The sequence below is a fragment of the Nomascus leucogenys genome, unplaced genomic scaffold (assembly GCF_006542625.1).
Source record: "Nomascus leucogenys isolate Asia unplaced genomic scaffold, Asia_NLE_v1 000994F_61778_qpd_obj, whole genome shotgun sequence".
NCBI classification, from domain to species: Eukaryota; Metazoa; Chordata; class Mammalia; order Primates; family Hylobatidae; genus Nomascus; species Nomascus leucogenys.
Window position 1 is genome coordinate 27317 of NW_022096287.1, and position 26169 is coordinate 53485.

At 48.3% G+C, this 26169-nt stretch overlaps 1 protein-coding gene across 1 annotated transcript; it reads left to right on the top strand.

Annotated features, from left to right (window-relative positions):
- Positions 1-906: 906 nt before the first annotated feature.
- On the top strand, positions 907-24648 carry LOC115833880 (succinate dehydrogenase [ubiquinone] flavoprotein subunit, mitochondrial-like). The gene is given in 15 exon segments (XM_030808691.1): positions 907-985; positions 4893-4941; positions 4944-4978; positions 5704-5865; positions 6765-6908; positions 7221-7420; positions 9057-9263; positions 10746-10941; positions 12075-12182; positions 12185-12248; positions 16409-16527; positions 19890-20001; positions 20235-20365; positions 22133-22246; positions 24299-24648. Coding segments are annotated over 15 exon segments (1791 nt in total). The 5' UTR covers positions 907-922; the 3' UTR covers positions 24386-24648.
- Positions 24649-26169: the final 1521 nt, after the last annotated feature.

A 26169-nucleotide genomic window follows, 5' to 3' on the forward strand; every position in this document is an offset into this window, starting at 1 on the left:
ATCAACAAAATGGGACTGAACCCTTGCAATTTACTAAAATAACTCAAAACTGTTAAGCATTATGCACAAGATGAAGATTTTAATAAAGTGAAAAGACAGGAAACATAATTACTAATGATTATTGTTTATTTTTCATGCCACTTCATTCCACAAAAAGATTTCAGCTATCTTACAAAAAGACACACTAGAAAATTAAAATACTATCTGAACCAGAAGCAAAATCAGAAAGGCATATGAGCCAAAGGGATCTGCCCAGCTTTCAAAGCTGACCACAGCCGTGCGCAGTGGCTCTGTCCGTAATCCCCGCACTTGGGGAGGCCGAGGAGGGAGGATCGCTTGAGGCCACAAGTTCGAGACCAGCCCGGGCAACAGCAAGATCCCGCCTCTACAAAAAATTTAAAAATTAGCCGGAAACCAGAGGCTGGGGACAGGGCTGAGGATCGCTCCCGCCCCTCGGAGGCGGGAGACCGAGGGTCACTCCTGGTCACTAGAGGCCGGAGGCCCCGGACCGCTCCCGCCCACCTCGCGGACGAGCGCCGCCCCTCCCACCCCATTCCCTGCGGTCTGAACGTTCAGACCCTCTCGGTCTGGGAGATCCCGGAGAACCACCCACGGGGCTTTAAAAAATGTTGGTGCCCAACACCTCCCCGGAATAGGGCCCGCCCTATCTCGGTCGGGGAGCGCGGGGCCTCCGTGTCCACCCAGCGCCACCGTCCGCGAGTCCGCTTTGCGCAGGCGCGGCTTCCCCTTTAGCCCCCGGCCCGGGCGCAGCGTGCTGCGCAGGCGCGATGTCCCCCACTACCGCCCCCCCCCCTGACCCGGGGGTGGTGCGCGGGCCGGGTTTCCCGCCGGCTCTACCCGGTGTGGTGCGCAGGCGCAGTCTGCGCGGGGACTGGCGGGCTGCGCGGCGGCGACTACAGACATGTCGGGGGTCCGGGGCCTGTGGCGGATGCTGAGCGCTCGGCGCCTGGTGCGGGTCAAGGCGGTGAGTCCCTGCCGCGGACCGGGGCGGGGCAGGCGGGGGGCGAGGCGGCGGTAGGAGCGGGACGGTCCCCAGTGGGTCCGAGCGGAGCGGGCGCCGGGTCCCCGCGCCCCCTGCCCGGCGATCGGGAAGGGGCTGGGAGAGCCCTGGGCCGGTGCGAGGGGGAGCCGCGGGGCGTACTCGGGGGCCTGGGGAGCTCGGTCCTTAGCAGGTAGTCCGCGTCCCGGTGAAGGTCACGACCCCGCGGGCTTGCTGGGCCTCCCCTCCGCCGCCTTGGTCCGGGCCTGGGGTCCGGCGACCTCGCGGGCTGAGGTAGCTCCTCGCCTCAGTGCCTGGCGGGTGGACTCGGGGAGGAGTCGTGTCTGCCCAAGGTCACCGGGGTGGAGCCCTGGCTGGGCTGGGCCTTTGCCGCCCTCTGTGCGGGTTGTCCTGAGGGGCCGCCCGCAGCCCGTGGGTGGGGCTGGCGGGGCGGGTGAAACCGCCCGGGTGGGGGCGAGGCGTGGCCGGGCTGGGCCGGGTGGGCGTCTGGTGGGAAGCGCGGAGCGCCCGAGCTTGGGCTTGCAGTTCCCCTTTCGAGAAAGCGCAAATCTGTGCATGTCCACTTCGAGACCTTGTAAGTTAAGGGTCTCTACTTTGGGTCCTGTTTGGTGGCCCTTGTGCCCCAAAAATGTGCCCGTGTTTAAAAGCAGCTGTGCCAGTGTTTAAAAATCAGACGGAGAGCTTAGGGCATTGACCGAGCGAGGACGCCGGGACCTGTGCTTGCCTGTGCGCTGAGTGCCTCGAGGGCCGGGCTCGGTTTAGTCCAGGATGAGGTCAGGGTTCCACTTCCCTGAGGCCTTGCTCTCTGAGTTTGTCTGAATGTGCCCTCTACGATTGCATCATCAGAGTCGGCCTTCTAGGGTTTTATTTAATCAAGCTAAATTGGATAGGTTTAGTTGTTCGGTTCTTTTAAATGGACTTACCCACCCACCTCCTTAATTACAAAGTAATTTTAAATTGCAGAGTAAAAATCTCAGTAGGAACCAAGGCATTCAGCAATATTGATTTGAACTATGCCTTTGTGAAGTTTTCTCCTTTTTGAAATAGCTATTAAAAATCTCTTTGAATTAAATGTGAGGATTAGTCATACAGCCATCCTGTCAACATCAGAAAGCATGTAAACCGTTCTAGTGTGTTGCTGTGGTTGGTGCTGACTGAGCAGAGACCCCCGCCGCATCTTGGGCTCTTAAGAGCTGCTAGGAGGGCGTCCACAAGCAGGAAGTAAAGCCCATGGTCAGTGGGGCTTTTTAGGGGAAATGGTAGCTTGTGATTGGAGAAAAGCTAGAGCTAGTGCCTTTGTCCTCAACCCAGATGGTGCCCAGTGTTCCTTCTGCAGACTAAGACCCCACGCACCTCAGACAAGATGGCAAGATAGCAAAATGGAACCAAAATTTAGTCTTGGGTTTTGTAAAAGCCTTTGTATCTTGATGAAGGTAGCTTTTCCTACAGAATGTCTTGCGTTTTTAGGTTCTTCGTTGGCTGCTTTTGTAATTGTGTAGGTTGTACATGCAGACTAGCTTCTTGCTCATGATTTATAGGTGCATTTTATTCGATGAGGACGCCTTACTTTGCTAGATTTCGGATATTAATGTCTCTGCACTTCTTACTTTTCCCCCTCCACCTCCTGATTCAGTCATCTGAAATTCTGTATTGTTAAGCAAGGTCTAAGTATTCCTTTTAGTTATATGTTCCCTATTTTTTTTCTTAGAGGAAATGTTTGATAGTTTCTCCTAAAAAAATTAATAATTGGCACAAAAGACTAGTTTTGTGTCAAAACTAGTTTTGAGTTTTATCTAAAGACTGACATTGGCTTGAAGCTGGGCTTTCCAGATTCAAAAATCTGCCCCAGATTAGATTTAGAAGCAGAGGGTTAGTGTCCTTTTCCCCAGGGGGATGGCATGATAATTTGTTCAAGATTGTGTTATAGTAGCTGCCCCTTTTAAGCCAGCTCTGTGTGTGTGTGGTGGGGGGTGGGCAGTGGGTATTCCACCTCGACATCCTAGAAAGAACAAATAAACATTGAGTGATTTCCCTGTTTCTACTTACATTTGGTATAATGTACTGTTTTTATTGGTGCTATTACCTATGTTAATAGGGCACTTTACAAAATTTTCAAGAACATTTGTATTAAAATTATTTCAAAGACTTCTTTCTTAAAATATGATTTTACCATGTAAAAAATTATATTAAGGTAGAAGAATATTCGTTCTTTCTCATTTTTTTTCTGAAAAAAGAAAAAACAAAATTAGCTTATGTCAGTAAAAACAGAGACTAGAAATTAGAGAAATAAAGAATAATTTTTTATCCCACATAATAAGTAATTTCTGAATTGCAAGTATTTCTAAATACTTGAAGACATCCCTCACATCCCCTTTTCTGATTGCTGAGTGTATTATTTCCTAAAGCTTTTTTTTTCTTTTCTTTTGTTTTTTGGAGACATTGTCTCTCTCTGTCGCCCAGGCTGGAGTACAGTGGCACAGTCTAGGCTCACTGCAACCTCTGCCTCCTGGGTTCAAGCGATTCTCCTGCCTCAGCTTCCCAAGTAGCTGGGATTACAGGTGCCCGCCACCACGCCCAGCTAATTTTTAGTAGAGAGGGGGTTTCGCCATGTTGGCCAGACTGGACTCGAACTCCTGACTTCAGGTGATCCGCCCACCTTGGCCTCCCAAAATGCTGGGATTACAGGCATGAGCCACCGTGCCCAGCCCCTAAAACTATTCTTTATGATATTTCTTTTTTTTTTTTTTTGAGACGGAGTCTCGCTCTATCACCCAGGCTGGAGTGCAGTGGCGCAATCTCCGCTCACTGCAAGCTCCGCCTCACGGGTTCACACCATTCTCCTGCCTCAGCCGCCCGAGTAGCTGGGACTACAGGCGCCCGCCACCACGCCCGGCTACTTTTTTTTTTTTTGTATTTTTTATTAGAGACGGGGTTTCACCATGTTAGCTAGGATGGCCTCAATCTCCTGACCTCGTGATCCGCCCGCCTCGGCCTCCCAAAGTGCTGGGATTACAAGCGTGAGCCACCACGCCCGGCCTATGATATTTCTGAGACTATTCAGTGGTCTTCTAAAATGCCACTAGCAGAATGGAAAAGGTATCCCCCGAATGGCTGGCCAACCTTAGCATATGGGACAGTGTCACCTCTCTTACATAGAGCCACTAAAAACTAAACACTAAAACGAGTTTTCTTGAGTAAAGGTTTCTAAGATGGAAAATTTAAGCAGTGAGATATGTCAAGTTGTAGACGTTGGCCAGGAAAAAGCCAGGAGCAGCCAGGCAGGGGAGAGTGTGCATCCGACATCCTCCTGTGTCATGAAGGTATGGCAGCTCTTCCCTCTGGGCTGTCAGCTTTTACTGTTCCAGGATACAGATCTCCTGATTCAGTGTCCAGCGCCTTTTGAACTGACCGCAAGTCCTCATGGACGATTGGAACTGTAGTGTGGAAAGGGCTCTGATAGAGCCAGTTAAAATGCTTCATTATTTGCAAAATACCACATACAGTAATACGATATAGATGTCTTTCCCCTTCTCCACTAAGTAGCATAAATGAAGACTTTACAGAAGAAGTGTGCCTTTTTCATTTCGTATCTGAGTCAGTGAGTGTCCTGTTTGGAAACAAGCTTCATCCTGGTTTTCTAGAATGCCAAGTCAGGGTGGAAAGGAGGACCTGGGGCTCAGTCCTTCGTTGCCCCTTGGGCTGCCCTTCAGGGTTAAGTAGAGGGTCCCAGCTGAGCTTTCTGGATGCACAGGAGCACCTGGATACATAAGAAGGTGAACAGTTTGCGGGGGGAAATCTGAATTACTATCCCCCACAGCATTTGTTCCTTCAGGACACTAACCCTCTGGCTCTGTGTCTTCTGTGTCTCCAGTGGCCAACAGTGTTGCAAACAGGAACCCGAGATTTTCACTTCACTGTTGAAGGAACAAGAGGGCATCTGCTAAAGTTTCAGATTCTGTAAGTTCATGCTTTCTGTTCCATTATAAATGATTTTTTTGGCTTAGGGGGTAAGGATCTATACCAGTTTGTTTTCATATGAGTCATAGACATAAGAGAAAAATTTCTCATAGGTATCCAGTGCATGCTGAAGTTATTTTCAGTGTAATAATACTTAATTGTAAGTACAAACATAAACATAAATGTTAACATTTTTACTTGTATCTCTTATGTATCCATAAACTAGATTTAAATTTAGGTCAAGTAAAGGAATAAAATGAACAGTATCTGCTGTGATAGATGATAAAATCCTACTGAAAATAGGACCGTGGGGCCCTTCCGGTGTGGGTTCCTTGGTGTTGAGTGTGCCTGTTCTCTCTCTGTTGGAAAACTGAAACTTGCTGAGAAGTTCTTTTCTCATAAGCTCACAATAGCGACTGAATACTCCTTGGCACCTTCTCAGGCATAAGCATAGGCACGGCCCTGAAGTAGAGTTGTGGTCCTCAGTCTGATCCCATGGGATAGACCCTCTACCATTCATAGAATCTGATTGTCAGTCCCTTCTCCAGGTGCGAATGTGCCCACCTCTGCCCGCACTGTTCAGGGCTCAGCCCCAGGACAGGATGGAGGCCCTGTGTGCCCAGCAGTTGCTCCTTTTGTGTTTGTCAGGCTCTTTCACTGTCACAAGAGTCTTCATGTTTGGCATAGTGGAACATGTGATTGACAGGTGAATTTTTCTTTTCCAGATTTCTGCCCAGTATCCAGTAGTGGACCATGAATTCGACGCAGTGGTGGTAGGCGCTGGAGGGGCAGGCTTGCGAGCCGCATTTGGCCTTTCTGAGGCAGGGTTTAATACAGCGTGTGTTACAAAGCTGTTTCCTACCAGGTCACACACTGTTGCGGCGCAGGTAAGAGAAAGGTGCCCCACCGTGCTCCCACTCCGTGCAGGTCCTGCGCAGCTTCACATTTTCTACCTGGGGAGGCTCCTGCCTCCTCCCCGTGCCAGCCACATGGCCTCTTGCTGTGCCTTACTCACTGAGCTCACCCTCTCAGGGGTCTCTCCCTGGAGCCTCTTCCCTGGGGACTTTGAAGGGCGGGAGCCTTGTTGTCACTCTTAATTGAGACTCCAGTCACACTTGGGTTTTCTGTGACCATTTCGCCTGCTACCCTCCCCACCCACCCCCGCCGCCCCAACACCTTAAGAAAAGGAGATCATCTAAAGAGGAGGAATCAGAGTTTAGGTTGGGGAAGAAAAGGGCAAGGGTTTCATTTGTCCCTGTGCTGCTGTCTTCTGGGACTCTCTGAGGGGTAAGACGGTGGTGGGCACACACAGCCAAAGGAAGTAGGGGTACAGGGGAGTGTGACTCTGAGTGTGGAGTTTATTACTTGGCAGGAAGCACTTCTAATCTTTAACACATGCCCGTAAATGCCACTGGGAAGATTTGTTAATCAAACTGTCTGGAAAGATTTGTTGAGTACCTTTTCTGTGCCAGATAATGTTAGGTAATAAGCATATTACAGGTAGCCTTTCACTCACTGCTGCAGTCAGCCCTTCCGGGAGTTCCCTGTGTCTCCACCACACAGATGAGGAGACTGAGGCTAAGGGATGGAATGACTGGGCGAGTCAGGGAGGGGTTGTGATCTGGGATCTGTCAGGCCTCGCTGCTCCTCTGCTGAGGTCAGCCCTCACTGGAGTCACCGTGTGAGTAGTTGGCTTTCTCTGAATCCCCCAGTGGGTGGATTTGGGCCTGGAAGAGAAAGCTGGGGCTCCTGTTTGTGGCTCGTAAGGAGTGGTTGGTGTTTCCAGGGAGGAATCAATGCTGCTCTGGGGAACATGGAGGAGGACAACTGGAGGTGGCATTTCTACGACACCGTGAAGGGCTCCGACTGGCTGGGGGACCAGGATGCCATCCACTACATGGTGGAGCAGGCCCCCGCTGCCGTGGTCGAGGTGATGGGTGGGAGGCTCTGGGTGCTCTCGTGGTCCGTTTCTAGTACAAGAGTCTGGGACAAAATGTAAGCAATTGAGGCAGATGCGGCAGCCGAAAGAATGGTGATTAGCAAAGCTCACAAGAGAAGTCTTTGTCCGTCATGAACTATGCATTACATGTAACAAGAAAAGCTTCTCTTTGATGAAGTGTTGACATGTTCATAAAATAGTTTACTTTGGGTTTGCAGATTTGTGTTAAAGTTGTTTAGTGTAGATTAGTTGTGAATATCTTGACTCCTTTAAGGTAATAAGGTTTTTGTTTATCTTTCACAGCTAGAAAATTATGGCTTGCCATTTAGCAGAACTGAAGATGGGAAGATTTATCAGCGTGCATTTGGTGGACAGAGCCTCAAGTTTGGAAAGGGTGGGCAGGCCCGTCGGTGCTGCTGTGTGGCTGATCGGACCGGCCACTCAATATTGCACACCTTATACAGGAGGGTAAGGCCGCCCCCGGTCCACCTGAGACAGGACACGTAGTGCTGGGGCTTATGGTGACAGCGGGGAATGGGTTAGCGTGCCCAGTGAGTCAGCCAGAGATTACGTAAAAAGCAACAGAGAACAGCGGTGTGGGACACATGCAGCGACTGTTGATGTGACAGGACCAGACATGTGCCTTGAGGAGCTGCCCCTAAGGCAATGTGTGACTTCTTGCATCTATTTTGGAAAGTTGAATTGATAATCTTCTATACCAGGTTTTAACTTGGGATATGTGACACTCCTGGACTTTTCTGGGTTGCTTTTCTGACCTGTGGACGATGGAGACCCCTGAAGTGGTGCTGAAGGACCAGACCTGTGTCTTCTCTTTCTCTGTCAGTGTCAGCTTTCTGATCCCTGGAAGGGATGAAAATAAGAAATGAATTTGTTGTAGGTTTTTTTTTTAATTTGTTTAGAGATGGGGTCTTGCTCTGTTGCCCAGGCTGGAGTGCAGTGGAGCAATCTAGACTCACTGCAGCCTTTGTCTCCCAGGCTCAAACGATCCTTCCACCTCAGCCTCTGAAACAGCTGGGACTACAGGCATGTGTTACCATGTCCAGCTAATTTTCGAGGGTTTTTTTGTTTTTGGTAGAGACGGGGTGTCACCATTTGAAGCCCAGGCTGGTCTCAAACTCCAGGGCTTAGGCGATCCTCCTGCCTCAGCCCCTCAGGGTGCTGGGATTATAGCCATGAGCCACTGCACCTGGCCTGTTGTATTTTTTATTACTGTTTTTAATCAGTAAGATGTCACTGAGCCCCTGAATTCCCTCTGTGATTTGCTTAGAGCTCCACTTCTCATGCTTTGTCTTCAATATGTGAGAAGTAACCACAGAAAAAAGAGCATTGAAACTTAGAAAATCAAAAGACAGGTGAGATGCAAGAATCACATTCTTGTTTTGAAAGCAAGATTGCCCTTTTTATATAGAAATAAAAATTGTAGCTTTTGAAATACATTTAGTTTAGGGTTTTTGATCTCCTTTGTTAAAATTCGAGAGCTTGTCACGCCCTGTTTCTCATCGCACCGAGGAGTCACAGAGCCGCTGTTTGGAGCACAGGCCGCCGGACTGCCCAGGTTTGGGTTTGAGCTCTGTCCTCAGCTGCATGACTAGATGTTACCAAGCGTTAATTTGCTTGTCACTGAGAAAGGGGGTCGTATACCCAGAGTTGTAAGACTTCAATGAGTTTAATATGTGGAAAGCAGCTAGAACTGCCCATAGCAAGTGCAGTGTAAATATTAACTAAAATAATCATAATTACTCTCCTTGCCACTGTTTGGGTAATTTAGATATGAATTCTCCAAGCTAGTATTCTTAACTAGTCACCACAGTATCATAGAGCAAAAGAATGTTCAAAAATTAAAACAAAATTTGAGACATCCAACGTACACCGGGCTGTAATCAGAGTATTGGCCAGTGGTCTGTGGGCCGGCCTTTCTCCTCGCTGGGGACACCGCTCTGCCCCAGCCTCTGCTGCAGCTGTCAGCCTTGTCCGTGCTTTTTGTTATCCAGACTTTCTACTGCATCTTAACTGTTCTTTCTATTCAGTTTTGCATATAATGCCTTCTGCATATCTTTTTCCTCTCTCCCCCAAAAAATATCTTGAAAAAAATAATGCATTTGAAATAGAGACCTAGCAATCTTTAGGTCTTTATAAATGTTTGTGGTTTTTTGCAGGCATATACGGTGCTGGTTGTCTCATTACGGAAGGATGTCGTGGAGAGGGAGGCATTCTCATTAACAGTCAAGGCAAAAGGTTTATGGAGCGATACGGCCCCGTCGCAATGGACGTGGCATCTAGAGATGTGGTGTCTCGGTCGATGACTCTGGAGATCCGTGAAGGAAGGTGCGTGTGATTTACCACCAGCGCTGTCTGAGCGGGCACACGGGCCGGGGTTGCTTCTGTGAGTTTCAGCACCGCTCGCCCTCACCTTCGGGTGCAGGCACACGTGCACAGCCACCTCTGTCAGCTGCTGGCAGGCGTCTGTTAGTCTGTCATATCTTCCTAAAGACCTACATTTTGAAAATTTTAGCCAGTTTCTTTCTCACATCTGTGGAACAGAGTTTCTCTTAGTGTGTGTGAGTATGTGATGGAGTATGGGAGAGAGAGACACACCCAACCGGAAGTCGGCATGTGGGCCTTGGGTGTCGTGTCTGATACCCACAGATGTTTTTCGGCAGCTTTCAAAGTGTGTGGGTTATTTGGCTTTCAGTAAAACAATTTGCAGCTCTTTCATTGCCTGACCCTGTTCTTTAATGTAATGACACTTGCTAAATATCTGCGGGTATGGCCTTTAGAGGTTTTACATTTTTATATTTTAAAAAAAACAGAGAAGTCAGGCCAGGCACGGTGGCTCATGCCTCTAATCTCAGCACTTTGGGAGGCCGAGGCGGGCGGATCAGGAGGTCAGGAGATCAAGACCGTCCTGACTAACACAGTGAAACCCTGTCTCTAGTAAAAATACAAAAAATTAGCTGGGCATAGTGGTGGGTGCCTGTAGTCTCAGCTACTAGGGAGGCTGAGGCAGGAGAATAGCGTGAACCCGGGAGGCGGAGCTCGCAGTGAGCTGAGATCACACCACTGCACTCCAGCCTGGGCGACAGAGCAAGACTCCGTCTCAAAAACAAAAACAAAACAGAGAAGTCAAATGGTTTTTTGGAATATGATGGCCCTCCGTACCCATTGGTTCCACATGTGTGGTTTCAACCATGTATTGAAAATAAATTTGCTTCCTTACAACTATGCACTGTTTTTCCTTGTCATTGTTCCCTAAACAACACAGTGTAACAACTATTTACTAGCATTTACATTGTACTGGGTACTATGAGTAATCCTGGAGTTGTTGTAAAACTTAAATGTAAAACTTTAAATGAGGATGATTTAAAGTATAGAGGAGGATGTGCATAGGTTATATGCAAATACTCTCCCATTTTATATTAGTGACTTGAGCATCCACGGATTTTGGTATCCGTGGGGGTCCTGGACCGAACCTGCCACGGATACGCAGGGGCGACTGTATTTGGCATAGAGGCCTTTCTAATGCTCTTACCAAGGACAGCCGCAGCAGGCTGTGATTCCTGAGACGAGTGTCAGTTCAGTGAGGGCAGAGTTTTTGTTCTGGTTCTCAGCTGTGTCCCAGCACCTAGGATTGTCCCTGGCACACAGAAGATGCTTAGAAAAGATTCGATGAGAGGGTGACCATACATGAGGGGAAATTTTCCTCAGTATCAAAACATTTTGAAACTCACAGGCTTCCAAGATGACGTATTCTCAGGTCTCCTGCCGTTGCCGTTCTCTGCCTTATGTGATGGTGTTCTGTCTTACCAGAGGCTGTGGCCCTGAGAAAGATCACGTCTACCTGCAGCTGCACCACCTCCCTCCAGAGCAGCTGGCCACGCGCCTGCCCGGCATTTCAGAGACAGCCATGATCTTCGCTGGGGTGGACGTCACGAAGGAGCCGATCCCTGTCCTCCCCACTGTGCATTATAACATGGGCGGCATTCCCACCAACTACAAGGGGCAGGTGATGGTGCTGGCTCCTCCTCCACAGCTGGAAAGAAGGCTGGGACATCGGGGCCCACCTCGCGGTTGTCTCTAGATCTTAGAGGAAGAGACAGATGTTTCCTTCGAGAAAGTACTGTATTGTTTTCTAGGTCGCACTTTAAATTTCTATCACTGGAGCATGGAGCAGGGCTTAGTAATTTATTCCTCCTTAGTAAACTGTCATAGATACATCCTTTGCAGCTTTTTCCATTTTATAATTACTTTCCTATATGATCTTGTGTTATTTCTAATGATCTTCTACATCGAGGGATCTTTGTAATTCCTATTTCTAATGATCTTGTACATCGAGAGATCTTTGTAATTCATTCCTTTGAGTAGTTTGTGGTTCACACAGAGCTTGTCAGTCACTTAGGCTCCTTGTTGGGCGAGGTGGGTGGAAGCTGTTAGTTTCCCTGCGTAGATGAAGAGGTGAACGGGGTAGAAGAGTCTGGAACATCAGTGTCCCCTGCTGATGTTCCTCCACCTGCCGTGCTTCCGGGTCTGAGCCAGAGCACAGGTGGGGAGGGCCTCGGGAACATGGGACACGGGGGACAGTCGCAGATGCTGACATTGGAGGTCCTCTGACGTGTTTGTAACAGCAGGTGCTCAGGGGCAGAAGGGAAACTGGGGGATACATTCGGAAGTTTCCTTCTAAAGAAGAGTAGCTGTGGTCCTTACTTCCCTCTTAGATACGGTCTTTATTTCCTTCTCTTTTTTTCTTGGAGATGGGAGACTCACTCTGTCGCTTAGGCTGGAGTGCAATGGCGCAATCTCGGCTCACTGCAACCTCCGCCTCCCACGTTCAAGCGATTCTTCTGCCTCAGCCTCCCGAGTAGCTGGGATTACAGGCACCTGCCCTTATGCCTGGCTAAATTTTGTATTTTTAGTTGAGACGGGGTTTCACCATGTTAGCCAGACAGGTCTTGAACCCCTGAACTGAGGTGATCTTCCCGCCTCAGCCTCCCAAAGTGCTGGGATTACAGGTGTGAGCCACCATGCCTGGCCTACTTCCCTCTCTTTCTCTGATCTGCAGCACAGACACCCTGTTGGGGGAGGTGGGCTGGTGGAGGTATGGGCACCTTGACATTTCACCTGGAATCTTCCTTCCCCCAGGTCCTGAGGCACATGAATGGCCAGGATCGGATTGTGCCTGGCCTGTACACCCGTGGGGACGCCGCCTGTGCCTTGGTACGTGGTGCCAACCGGCTCGGGGCAAACTCGCAATGTTGGACCTGGTTGTCTTTGGTCAGGCATGTGCCCTGAGCATCGAAGAGTCATGCAGGCCTGGTAAGTGTTTTCTTCAGGAGCCAGACTATTTGAGAAGGCGCTGGAAGTTACAAAGTCTTTTTTCTTTTTTTTGAGACAGGATCAGCCCAGGCTGGAGGGCAGTGGCACAGTCCTGGCAGCCTCAACCTCCTGGGCTCAAGCAGTCCTCAACACCTCAACCTTCAGAGTCCCAAGTAGCTGGGACTGCAGATATGCACCACCACACCTGGCTAATTTCAAAAAATTTTTTTTTGTAGAGACAGGGTCTCACAATATTGCCCAGGCTGGTCTTGAACTCCTAGATTCAAACAGTCCTTCTGCCTCAGCTTCCCAAAGTATCGGGATTACAGGCATGAGCCACTGCACCCAGCCAGGTTACAAAGCCTTGATTTGTTACTGGAAATTTGCTTAGTGATCATACAGAGGTAGCCTGGGTTTTTTCCCCTAGAAGTGATTAAACTGAGAAATCCAGAGATTATATGGTGGTAATGTTGAGACTAGATAGAGGCTGGTTGGGGATCTTAACAGTTAAGGTGACATTTTTGTGGTTACATTTTTTTTTTTTAATTATTTTGCAGTCATTATGTTCTGCTTAGAAAAAGCACTATTAGGAAGTTGTTATTTTTAGGGGAAATTCGTTATGTATTACTTGCCTGATAAAAATCATTTATTTGCAGTGAAATATTGAAAATAGTTGGCATGAATGAATATGTAACTTCTTGGTACTTAGAAAAATAATTTAGGCCATTCTAAAAACAAAGTACAACTAACCTCTATTAGAGGAGAAGGGATGACTTACAGTGAACAGGATTCCCACCCTCTACGGACAGATTGGATTTCACTTGCTGGTTTTCTTTTCATGATAGCATCAAATAATGTGCAGGAGAAGAAATACCGTGTGTGGGAGTGTGAGTCTTACGTGCACTAAGAACAGGACAGTTAGCATCGCTCCCACCTCAGAGATGTTCACGGTGGTTATCCAGCCTCGTGTGCTCAGAACAGCGTGAGGTGGATGAGGCACTGGTGGACGTTTGTGTGGCAAGGATGGTGGGACCCCAGGCCCACGTTCTTCCCGTTACCTTTCTCTGGTGTTAACTGTTAGCATCATTTCTGCTGTTTTTATACAACAGGTGCTTTTTGTATGGATTCAAGTGAAATAAAAACTAGCACTGCCATAACTTATAAACATGCCCCCTTTTATATCTGTAGTTAGAAAGGTACAGATAGTATTAAAAGGGTGGCTTACTTCAGACACTCTGTCTCTGTGGATCTGACCACAGCCCAGGAGGCCAGCACACGCAGAGCTGGCGTCTTATCCCAGGCCGTTGCTGATCATCGGCGAAGGCGGAGTTCAGGTCCATCGTTCCTCACGCCACAGGTTGTGCTTGTCTCACTCCATAGCCCTGCACTTTGTAGCAGTGAGGACTGATACGACTTCTCTCAGAGCCATGTAGAAATTTTGAGCTTCTCTTTCTTTGAAAATGCAAAAAAGAGCATTTTGTAAGAATACCCTATACTTTACATCTGAGAAACCTCATACACGCAGCATCTCATGCAGAATGCTGTGGAGTCAGACTCAAAAGGCTGCACACCTGTGGTTCTGTTGATATGACATTCTGGAAAAGGCACATCTAGGGAAGAAAAGGGATTGGTGGTTGCCAGAGGCTGTTTCCTGATTGTGCTGATACTTACAGACACAGCTCTGTGTGTGTCAAAATTTGAAAAACCCTACACTAAAAATGATGAGTTTATTTTACTGTATCTTTAAGCTTTAATTTTTAAAAATGAAAAGGAAAGAAAAAATGCTTGTAGCATCACCACTTCTCCCCCACCCCCCTCCAAAAAAAATACATATATATATATATTTAGACATATATATATTATTTAGACATATATATATATATATTTAGACATATATATATATGTGTCTATATATGTATATTTAGACATAGTTTCCCTCTGTCGCCCAGGCTGGAGTGCAATGGTACGATCAGGTGCATGCCACCACACCTGGCTAATTTTTAAAAATATTTTGTAGGGACAGGGTCTCCCTGTGTTGCCCAGGATGGTCTTGAACTCCTGACCTCAAGTGATCCTCCTGTCTCAGCCTCCCAAAGTGGTTATATGCATGTATACATGTGTTAACATTGGTAGAACTGAGGCTGTGTGCAGTGACTCACACCTATAATCCCACCACTTTGGGAGGCTGAGGCAGGCAGATTGCTTGAGCTCAGGAGTTCGAGACCAGCTTGGGCAAGGTAGTGAAACCCGGTCTCTACCAAAAATACAAAAATTATCTGGGCATGGTGGTTCACACCTAGACAGCTAGTTGGGAGGCTGAGGTGGGAGGATTGCTGGAGCCTGGAAGGCGGAGGTTGCAGTGAGCCAAGATCACACCACTGCACTCCAGCCTGGGCAACAGAGGGAGGAGACGTTGTCTCAGAAAAAAAGAAAAAATAAATTGTAGAACTGTCCACCAAAAGAAAAAAGTCAATTTTACTGAATGATCAATTTTTAAAGCATTATAATCAAAAGGAAGAGAAACACCAGTGAGCCTGGAAGCATTTGAGCAGACCCTCAAGAGACCCACAGCCTGGGCCCGGGGAGAGGTGGTGCAGACCTTCAAGAGACCCACGGCCTGGGCCCGGGGAGAGGCGGTGCAGACCCTCAGGAGACCCACGGCCTGGGCCCGGGGAGAGGCGGTGCAGACCCTCAGGAGACCCACGGCCTGGGCCCGGGGAGAGGCGGTGCAGACCCTCAGGAGACCCACGGCCTGGGCCCGGGGAGAGGCGGTGCAGACCCTCAAGAGACCCACGGCCTGGGCCCGGGGAGAGGCGGTGCAGACCCTCAGGAGACCCACGGCCTGGGCCCGGGGAGAGGCGATGCAGACCCTCAGGAGACCCACGGCCTGGGCCCGGGGAGAGGCGATGCAGACCCTCAGGAGACCCACGGCCTGGGCCCGGGGAGAGGCGGTAGGCAGGGCAGGGCCTCTTTGATTCCTGCATTTCATACCTCCTATATGTATTACATATTGAAAAAAATATATATCTATATAATGTTATTTAAAAAAAAAAAAACTTTAAAACTTTTTTCAAGACGTCGTGGAAACACAAGAGTTGCCAATCTGGGCCGTGCGCAGTGGCTCACACATGTGATCCTAGCACTTTGGGAGGCCGAGGCAGGTGGCTCACCTGAGGTCAGGAGTTCGAGACCAGCCTGGCCAACATGGTGAAACCCCATCTCTACTGAAAATACAAAAATTAGCCAGGTATGGTGGCATACTCCTGTAGTCCCAGCTACTCTGGAGTCTGAGGCGGGAGGATTGCTTGAACCAGGAGGTGGAGGTTGCAGTGAGCCGAGATGGTGCCACTGCACTCCAGCCTGGGCTACAGAGCAAAGTTACATCTCAAAAAAAAAAAAAAGAATTGCAAATCTTGAAGTATAGGTGAGAGCACACAGGAGTCCAAATCAGCAGGTGACTTTCAAGCACACAGCAGCCACCTTCCTCCCCATAATGCGAAGGACAGTGGGGTGGCTGGCCCCTCGGGACCACCATCTGGAAGGTATCTTTTTTTCACCTTAGCGAAGTGACATTTATATACAATTAATGTATATAAATTTGTATACATTTAATTTTTTCTTTTTTTAAGACAGGGTCTCGCTCTGTTGCCCAAGCTGGAGTGCAGTGGCGCAATCTCAGGTCACTGCAACCTCCACCTTTCGGGTTCAAGCAATTCTCATGCCAGATGATTTTTGTGTTTTTAGTAGAATGAGGTTTTGCCATGTTGGCCAGGCTGCCGTTGAACTCCTGACCTCAAGTGCTCCACCTACCTCAGTCTCCTAAAGTGCTGGGATTACAGGCATGAGCCACCGCACCTGGCCTACATTTAATTTTTTAATTTTAGAGATGATTTCTAGTTTATTCACCCTAAGATCACTTAATGGATATCTACTGTGTGCCAACAGTTTTGCGTTTCATGTCTGTTCTTTAAAATTGGCCCCAACTCAACAGATGGCCTCAGATGTAGGGTGGACTGGCAGTGTGTTAGCTCAGGAGACTTACACAGTTTCCAGGCTCCTTGAGCGGCTGTGCTATGTATTTGTGTGTCATTCTAAATCCATTTGGTTTTTTAAAACGGTTTTCAAAAGTTAAATTCTACCTTTTTTTGTTGTTGTTTTAGGAGATAAAGTCCCTCCAATTAAACCAAATGCTGGGGAAGAATCTGTCATGAATCTTGACCAATTGAGTTTTGCTGATGGAAGCATAAGAACATCGGAACTGCGACTCAGCATGCAGAAGGTAAGAGCCTGGACTCGCTCGGGAGTGAGCAAGCTGGCTGCATAGCTGGCCCTGCACTGGTTTCGTTTTTTTAAAAATAGATTTAGGGGGATGCAGGTACAGTTTTGTGTGGATGTACTGTGAGGTGGTGGGAGTCTGGGCTTTTCATGTACCTGTCACCCAAGTTGTGTATGTCGTACCCAGCAGGTAATTGCTCATCCCCACCCCTCCCGCATTTTGGAGCCCCCAGTCTCTGTTAGTCCACTCTGTGTGTCCATGTGTACTCACCATTCCGCTCCCACTTCCAAGTGAGAATGTGTGACACTTGACCTTCTGAGTCACTTCACTTAGGATAGTGACCTCCCGTTCCATCCATGTGGCTGCAGAAGACATGATTGCATTCTTTTTTTATGGCTGAGTAGTATTTCATGGTACATATGTACCACATTTTCTTTATCTGGTCGTCCATTGATGGGCACTTAGGTTGATTCCATGACTTTGCTATTGTGACTAGTGCTGTGATAAACATACAAGGCTGCACCAGTATCTGGAGGTAAACAGCAGTAGGACATACTCCTCACTGTATCAAGAGTGTGAAAGAGACCAGAAGTGCACTTCTTTTCCACGTAGAAGGTCAGCAGGCTAGGGCAGAATTAGTGACCGCTTAGCATCCAGGACAGCCTTCTGTGGTTCACTCGTGTGTGCTTGGGCGTGACCTCCGTGCCCTGACCGTCGCCGGCTGTCATGGATGAGTCACAGCGTGGAGGAGAGGGAACCGCAGGACCGCCAGAGGAGCTCAGTCCCCAGGAGGGTAGCTTTCTCTTAGAGGTTTCCTGGACTTCAACACAACCCTGGTGCTTACATCTCAGGCCCAGATATTGATCATGTCATCATGCCTGGCTTCCAGCAGCTCGGAAATGTCTTTAAGCTGGGCCTGTTGCTGCCCCTAAATATACTCGGAAGAGAGGGAGAGTGGGCAGTGGGTGGAAAGTGATCTGTGCAGCCTGTGCTGCTGGGAGTCGGTCCAGTAGGGCCGTCTGTGATGATGGAAATGTCGAGTGTTTGCCGTCCAGTATGGCAGCCATTAGCCACAGGAGGCTGTGGAGAACCTGATATATAGTCAGTCTAAGAAACTGAATTCCTCTAATAACAAGGATTCTTGTCCAAGAATGAGATCTCTTGTCTACTATTTGCAAGAATTTCTGCATATTTCTAAAAAGAAGTCCATTGCTTTAGTCCTATTCTGAAAGGCATTTGGTGTTAGACACAAGAGAACAGGTTCGCTGCTGACATTTTCAGAGGCCTGTGCCCTTCAGTCTTCAAGTGAGGCTGGGCTTGAGGGGGCTTTGTGGAACGGTGAGAAGAACAGTGTGACTAAGGCACAGAAGGCGAGTGATGCCCTGCAGTACTTTTGTAGGGTTGGAGGCCAGCTGGTAAAGAAGGAACCATTGCTTTAGAGAATGGGAACACACCTTAGGATATAGAAATGGCAAATCTGAGATAGTTTGACGTGAGAATACTAGAAGTGTTCTCACCAAACAAGGTGTGTCTTGGTGCGTGCTGTATCCCAGGCTCCGTGAGATGCTGGAGTCGGCACTGAACAAACAGAGCTTCCTGTGCTTGTGGAAATGGGTTTCGTTGGGGAAGGGGTTTTTCTGCTGACTCTGGATATTAATAGTAACAATCAAAAAAAGAAATGAGGTAAATTGTTGGAAACAGGCCCCCAAATGTGGCCATAAACTGGCCCCAAAACTGGCCATAAACAAAATCTCTGCAGCACTGTGACATGCTCGTGATGGCCATGATGCCCACACCGGAAGGTTGTGGGTTTACCGGAATGAGGCAAGGAACACCTGGCCCACCCAGAGCAGAAAACCTCTTAAGGCAATCTTAAACCACAAACAATAGCGTGAGCGATCTGTGCCTTAAGGACATGCTCCTGCTGCAGATAACTAGCCAGACCCATCCTTTATTTCAGCCTGTCTCTTTATTTCCTGTAAGGAATGCTTTTAGTAAGTCTTATCACTGTCTTGCTGTCAATAAATACGTGGGTAAATCTCTGTTCAAGGCTCTCAGCTCTGAAGGCTGTGAGACCCCTGATTTCTCACTCCACATGCTATATTTCTCCGTGTGTGTCTTTAATTCCTCTAGTGCCGCTGGGTTAGGGTTCCACGACCCAGCTGGTCTCAGCAGTAAATATTGAAAAGGAGTAGATACAAATGCCATTATTTACAGGTATAATTTCCAAAAAATTTCCAGAGAATAAACTGAAAAACTAACAGAAACAAAACAAGAATGTAGTAAGGTATCTGGGTAAGAGATTTGTATCTAAAAATCAGTAGCTTTGCAATGTGTCAGCAGTAATCTGCTCAGACATCAGTAAATATCTCATTCACATTTCAAAAAAAGAAATTGAAAATGTCTGAAATGATGTAACCAGAAATACAAAAAAAGGACATGAAAACGTGGCTGCTAAAGTACATGAAAGAACGTAATACTAGATTCTGAGATGCCATGTTTTTCATTTGTTCTTCCTGAAAAACCATTAGGTTGATGTGCATTACAGTGTTACGATTACGTATGAGTCTAAGGAAAATCAGATGAAATGTCCAAATTAAACCATGGAGGTGCGTTGGTAGAGGAAGAGACAGTTAGGGTCAGTGGAGCAAAGCACAGTTAGAGGGAGAAGCAAGGAGGAGGAGGGATAACGGAGGTGGTGCCTGTCTGTCCCACAGGAAGCAAAAGCTGACGTCCAGTTCCCAGCATACCTACAGTAAACTTCAGGTCCACTGCATAGCACGTTTCTCACCACAGTAAAACTATGAAGGAACTCAGTGTACAAGGAACTTCTACAAAATAGGCAAAAGACAGTAGCCAGACGGGCCAAGGGCCCCAGCCACCCACGCCCCTCCCTCTCCTTGAAGACCTTTGGCTCCAACCTGACCATCACCAGGGCTCTGCTCAGCTCCTCCTAGTGTGTATCACCACAGGGCTGCTGGCTCATGTCACGTTGACCACCAGACCCCACGTCAGGAGTCCCACCAGGGGTGTAGGGAGGCAGCGCTGCCTGGTGGCCATGGAGCCGTATGGAACATGGTGCCATAGTCTGCTTGGAGTCCTGGACCCTGGCTGTATCCCGCTGGAAAGGATGTGTGTGGGTCTAAGATGTGTATGTAATAGAAGCATTACATTTATTTATTCAGAAGCTTTAGTCAAAACTTCATTTTTAAGTTCAGAGTAATAAACTCACAGTCTGAATTTCCCAATTTTTCTGTTTAATTTACATAAAACGAAATGCAAAACAGCAGGTCTAAAAGTTAAGCAGTTCTTGGTATGGCTGCTTCTATGGATTAAAAGTTTACAAATAATATTTTGTGCCACAGTCAATGCAAAATCATGCTGCCGTGTTCCGTGTGGGAAGCGTGTTGCAAGAAGGTTGTGGGAAAATCAGCAAGCTCTACAGAGACCTGAAGCACCTGAAGACGTTCGACCGGGGTGAGCAGACAGCGAGCTCTGTGCACACTGTTGGGCCCTGCCTTCTGCAGGGTGGGCTGGTGTCTGTCCCGTCAGTGCTGACTTAGTTCCGTGCTTGCTGTCTGGATGGGTCCTGGTCCTCAGCTATAAAGCCGCAACCAGTGACTCCATGGACTAGCAGGCCCAGGCTGACAGCTCGGAGGGCCCATGTGACTGGGTCCCGCCTGCCCCGATGGCACTTTTTGTGTCCCCAGGAATGGTCTGGAACACAGACCTGGTGGAGACCCTGGAGCTGCAGAACCTGATGCTGTGTGCGCTGCAGACCATCAATGGAGCAGAGGCGCGGAAGGAGTCACGGGGCGCTCACGCCAGGGAAGACTACAAGGTGCGCCTTCTCGCCACGCCCACCTGCACCTGCCTTTTCCTCCCACCTGGTGGGACTCAGCCCCACCCCTGCATTTTCTCTACATTTTATTTCGTTTCCCCAAAAGTAAATCCAAAAAATGCCTTTTTCCCCCCAGTAACTTTGATCCCTGGGTTCTCGCCATCTCCTGGATCACTGTGACCTTTTCCTTGCTTTGGGTCAGCGTCCACTGATGCCAGCAGTGGCATCTCCAAGCCAATGTGCTTTGCTGTTAGAAGGCCAAGGTTAGAAGTGCAGCCAGAGTGGCATGACCAGGAAATAAGTGCCAGTTTATTAAATAATGAGTAAGCCACTGTTTCAGACCTGCCCTGTGGTTTGGAAAAGGTATTATAGAGCCTGCCCTGTGGTCACTTGTTCTTCAGATGAACTGATTTTTGTGCAGAGCACACGTGTAGGATTCTGCCCGGTAAGAGTTTTTCACATATGATAGCAAAAAATGACAGAAAGGGAGACTTGGGGTGCAAATGCAAGTTCAGGATAAACCACATCAGCAAAAGGACAAAGGCTCCACAAGGCAGGCACACAGGCTGGTTCAGGACTGTGTGTGGGCGGCTGTTGGCAGCCTTTCCAGTCAGCTGAACATGGTGAATGGGAAAACCATTTTTATTCACCATGAAATTTTACTGATTTACCCTTCACTAGAATATGCTGATGGCTGTGATCACTGCTCAGAACTTGCTCTTGTCTCCTTGTACATATTAAGAGTTTCCTGCAAAGTATATGAATCCGTGTTTGCCAGAATACAGAATAATAATAAATTTATTATTTTTATTTTTTTGAGATGGAGTCTCACTGTCCCCCAGGCTGGAGTGCAGCGGCACCATCTCAGCTCACTGCAACCTCTGCCTCCCGGGTTCAAGTGATTCTCCTGCCTCAGCCTCCTAAGCAGCTGGGATTGCAGACACATGCCACCATGCCTGACTAATTTTGTATTTTCAGTAGAGACGGGGTTTCACCACGTTGGCTGGGCTGGTCTCGAACTCCTGACCTCAAGTGAACCACCTCGGCCTCCCACAGTGCTAGGATTACAGGCATGAGCCACTGTGCCCAGCCAGTAGCATAAATTTAGTTGGTCACAGCAAGTTTTAATTAGAATAGAAGCCAGGTGCAGTGGCTCCCACCTGTAATCCCAGCATTTGGGAGGCTGAGGCAGGCAGATCACTTGAGCCCAGAGTTCTAGACCAGCCTGGGCAGCATGGTGAAACCTGCCTCTACAAAAATTTAAAAATGAGTCAGGCGTGGTGGTACATGCCTGAAGTACCAGCTGCTCAGGAGGCTGAGGCGAGATGATTGAGCCTGGGAAGTCAAGGCTCCAGCGAGCTGTGATCACACCACTGCACTCCAGCCCAGGTGACATAGCGAGACCCTGTCTCAAAAGAAAAAAAAAATTTTTTTAATAGAAACGGGCTGAAAGAAAAGATTGAGGTAGTCTCCTAGTGCATGGAGTAAAAAGACAAAGTATTTGATAAATTCTTAGATACATAAAGGATGTCTAAGGGAACATGCGGACATGGCTTACTGTGGACTCACTGCTGGCTGCACACCCCCTGGCCAGCCATGTGGCCTCTGTGGGTTCTGAACGTGTTGATGGTGCCAACCTCCTGGGCTGAAGTAGAAATGGAATGAGTTCTAGGGCATCTGTCTCTTAGATCATTTTAATGTTTGCTGTGTTTTTTCTGTATTGCTCTGTTAGAGTAATAAGAAATGTGATGGTGTTTCTGGCCTCAGGTGCGGATTGATGAGTATGATTACTCCAAGCCCATCCAGGGGCAACAGAAGAAGCCCTTTGAGGAGCACTGGAGGAAGCACACCCTGTCCTATGTGGACGTCAGCACTGGGAAGGTCAGTGTGGAGCTCGTTCTCACCACAGCCCAGCACCCGCACGGCCCCGCCCAGGTCTGCAGGCTGGCCTTGCTGATGGTGAACGGGGAGGAGCAGGCCAGATTTAAATCAACTCCTGACAGATTTGAGGCACCACTGAAAAAGGCACTCTGACAGCAGTCAGGCTTCGGGCTGGAGACAGAATCCAGTCCCTGCAGCTGGTTCAGAGGAGCGTTAAGGAAGGGTTGCTCCGTGGTGTGGGCCAGATGGAAGTCACTGGGCAGGAGCAAGCGTCCAAGGCCTGGTGGCAGGGGAGGAGATGATTGTGGACCTAGCAAGAAAGTCAGCATCTGTCGGGTGGACACACAGCCACTACCAGAAACCAGTCCCACGCCAAGGGAGCCCAGAAGAGACCCCTCCCCTCTCCTCCCATGGGCTGGGCCAACTGGAAGCATCTGCAGGGGAGCTGAGGGGATGTGGTGCAGCCGTTAGCATCCCCCGGGCACTGAGCAAGCAGAGAAGGGCCGAAATTGAGGCGGGGTAGGGGGTGAGCCGCGTCCTGGGAACAGCCAGCCGAGGGTGTGGTAGGGGGTTCCAGCCTTCTTCCACACAAGCATAGCATCCTGGGAACAGCCAGCCGAGGGTGTGGTAGGGGGTCGCAGCCTTGTTCCACACAAGCATAGCATCCTGGGAACAGCCAGCCGAGGGTGTGGTAGGGGGTTCCAGCCTTCTTCCACACAAGCATAGCATCCTGGGAACAGCCAGCCGAGGGTGTGGTAGGGGGTCGCAGCCTTGTTCCACACAAGCACGGTTCACCCGTGTGGCATTTCCGCTGGGCATTAAGATTCAGAAATAATGAAGATAGAAAGCTTTTACCCTTAAGCTTTTCATAGCTGTAAGAGAGAGTTGTATAATCACTTAGCTGTGTCTGTGGAAGTTACCATTGGACTCTCACTATCATCTGGTGTGTCTGTGATTCAGGCAGTAGGTCATTTTCAGGATTTATCATGAAGGCCATTTCCTGGTAGTGTATAGAAATCACATTTCACTCGCTTAGCACAAGTCTATTTTTAATGTTTCCGGGTTTGGGTTTTTTGTTTTGTTTTTGTTTCTCTGAGATAGAGTCTCATCTCTGTTGTCCAGGCTGAAATGTGGTGGCTCGATCTCATCTCACTGCAGCCTCAACCTCCCCCAGGCTCAGGTGATCCTCCCATCTCAGCCTCCCGGGCACATGCCACCATGCCTGGCTAATTTTTGTATGTTTTGTAGAAATGGGGTTTCTCCACGTTGCCCAGGCTAATCTTGAACTCCTGAGCTCAAGTGATCCACCTGTCTTGGCCTCCCCGACAGGCATGAACCAACATGCCCAGCCAGTTTACATACTCTTTTAGAAAGTACAAAGAGATTGAAATAAGAGCTCACTAACCAGAGACGACCCATTATGGTTTAAATTTCTTTGTATATGTGCCTACCTTTTCCTGTGTGTGCATATTTAATACACAGCTTGAGTATTCCTTCTCTGAAATCCTTGGGACCAGAAGTGTTTTGGATTTCAGGCTTGTTCAGACTTTGGAATATTTGCATTATACTTACTGTCTGAGCATCCCTAATCGGAAGATCTGACTCCATAGCACATTTCTTTTGAATGTCATGCTGGTGCTCAGAAAGTTCCAGATTTTGGAGAATTTCAGATTTTTGGATTGGAGATGTTCAACCTATATAAATATTTACTTTGAAGTAGAAAAACTGGAAGTAGATAGTTAAACATAAAGTGTCTTGGTATAGACAAGGGTTCTCCCACTTCTCATGACGGGAGCAGTTTTGTAAAGCCCTGAGAATTTGGTACAGTGTCATTTTCGTTGCTCTGTTCCACTCTGCGGATCTGCCGTCATTTACAGTCCCCTGTTGTGCATGTAGATCATTTTTAAATTTGTTATTGGAAAATACTGCAGCAAATACTGTTAAGTTCCCATGCTGTAAATCTACTTTTATAGTTAAAATGTTTCAAAAGGAACACAAGAGATGGCTTTTTGTACATTTTTGTGCTTAACTTACCACTGACTCTTTTTCAAGGTCACTCTGGAATATAGACCCGTAATCGACAAAACTTTGAACGAGGCTGACTGTGCCACTGTCCCCCCAGCCATTCGCTCCTACTGATGAGACAAGATGCGGTGATGACAGAATCAGCTTTTGTAATTATGTGTAATAGCTCATGCATGTGTCCATGTCATAACTGTCTTCATGCGCTTCTGTGCTCCAGGGAAGAAGGAGTACATTGAAGGGAGATTGGCACCCAGTGGCTGGGAGCTTGCCAGGAACCCAGTGGCCAGGGAGTGTGGCACTTACCTTTGTCCCTTGCTTCATTCTTCTGAGATGATAAAACTGGGCACAGCTCTTAAATAAAACATAAATGAACAAACTTTTATTTCCAAATCCATTTAAAATATTTTACTGTTATGACTTTAGTCATGTTTGTTGACCTAAAAATTGAATGTAATAATCTTTGTATTCCGTTACATCAAAATCCAGATATTTTGTTGCAGTTTTTTTCTTTTTCTTTTTTTTTTTTTGAGACAGGATCGGTGCAGTGGTGCAGTCTCAGCTCAGTGCAGCCTCAAACTCCTGGGCAGCTCAGGTGATCTTCCCGACTCAGCCTTCTGAGCAATTGGGGCTACAGGTGTGCACCACCACACCCAGCTCATTTATTTTGTAATTGTAGGGACAGGGTCTCACTGTGTTGCCTAAGCTGGTCTCAAACTCCTGGGCTCAAGTGATCCTCCCTCCTTGGCCTCCCAAAGTGCTGGAATTATAGGTGTGAACCACCATGCCTGGCCTTATTGTAATTTATTTCTAAGTTCGAATTAATGTTGGCGCCTGAGAGCGAATGGAGAAAACTAACATTTCCTCCTTTTTCTTGGCAGATGGTTTACTAGGTGAGTGTGTCCTCAATTATTCAAATCAGGGGTCCCCAATTCCCCAGGCCACAGATTGTTACCAGTCCATGGCCTGTTAGGAACCAGGCCACACAGTAGGAGGTGAGCAGCGGGCCAGTGAGCCTTACTGTGTGAGCTCCACCCCCTGTCAGAGCATCACTGTGTGAGCTCCGCCCCATTAGAGCATTACTGTGTGAGCTCCGCCCCCTGTCAGAGCATCACTGTGTGAGCTCCGCCCCTGTCAGAGCATTACTGTGTGAGCTCCGCCCCCTGTCAGCATTACTGTGTGAGCTCCGCCCCATTAGAGCATTACTGTGTGAGCTCCGCCCCCTGTCAGCATTACTGTGTGAGCTCGCCCCGTCAGCATTACTGTGTGAGCTCCGCCCCTGTCAGAGCATTACTGTGTGAGCTCCGCCCCTGAGCATACTGGAGCTCCGCCCCTGTCAGCATTACTGTGTGAGCTCCGCCCCGTCAGCATTACTGTGTGAGCTCCGCCCCATTAAGCATTACTGTGTGAGCTCCGCCCCCTGTCAGCATTACTGTGTGAGCTCCGCCCCCTGTCAGCATTACTGTGTGATCCCCGCCCCGTCAGATCATTACTGTGTGAGCTCCGCCCCCTGTCAGATCATTACTGTGTGAGCCCCGCCCCTGTCAGATCATTACTGTGTGAGCTCCGCCTCCTGTCAGATCAGTGGTGGCATTAGATTCTCATAGGAGTGGAACCCTGTTGTGAACTGCGCATGCGAAGGATCTAGGTTATGCGCTGCTTATGAGAATCTAATGCTGCTGATCTGAGGTGGGACCGTTTCATCTCCAAACCATCCCCACACTTGTCTGTGGAAAAAGTGTCTTCCATGAAACCAGTCCCTGGTGCCAACAAGGTTAGGGACTGCCAGTTTAAATAACCAAATACCAAAAGCACTGGCATAGAAGTAAATGGGCTGCTGCTTTATTTTTAGGCTGTTCTTTTCAGAGAACAATGACAATTATTTCCAAGTTTGTCATTAG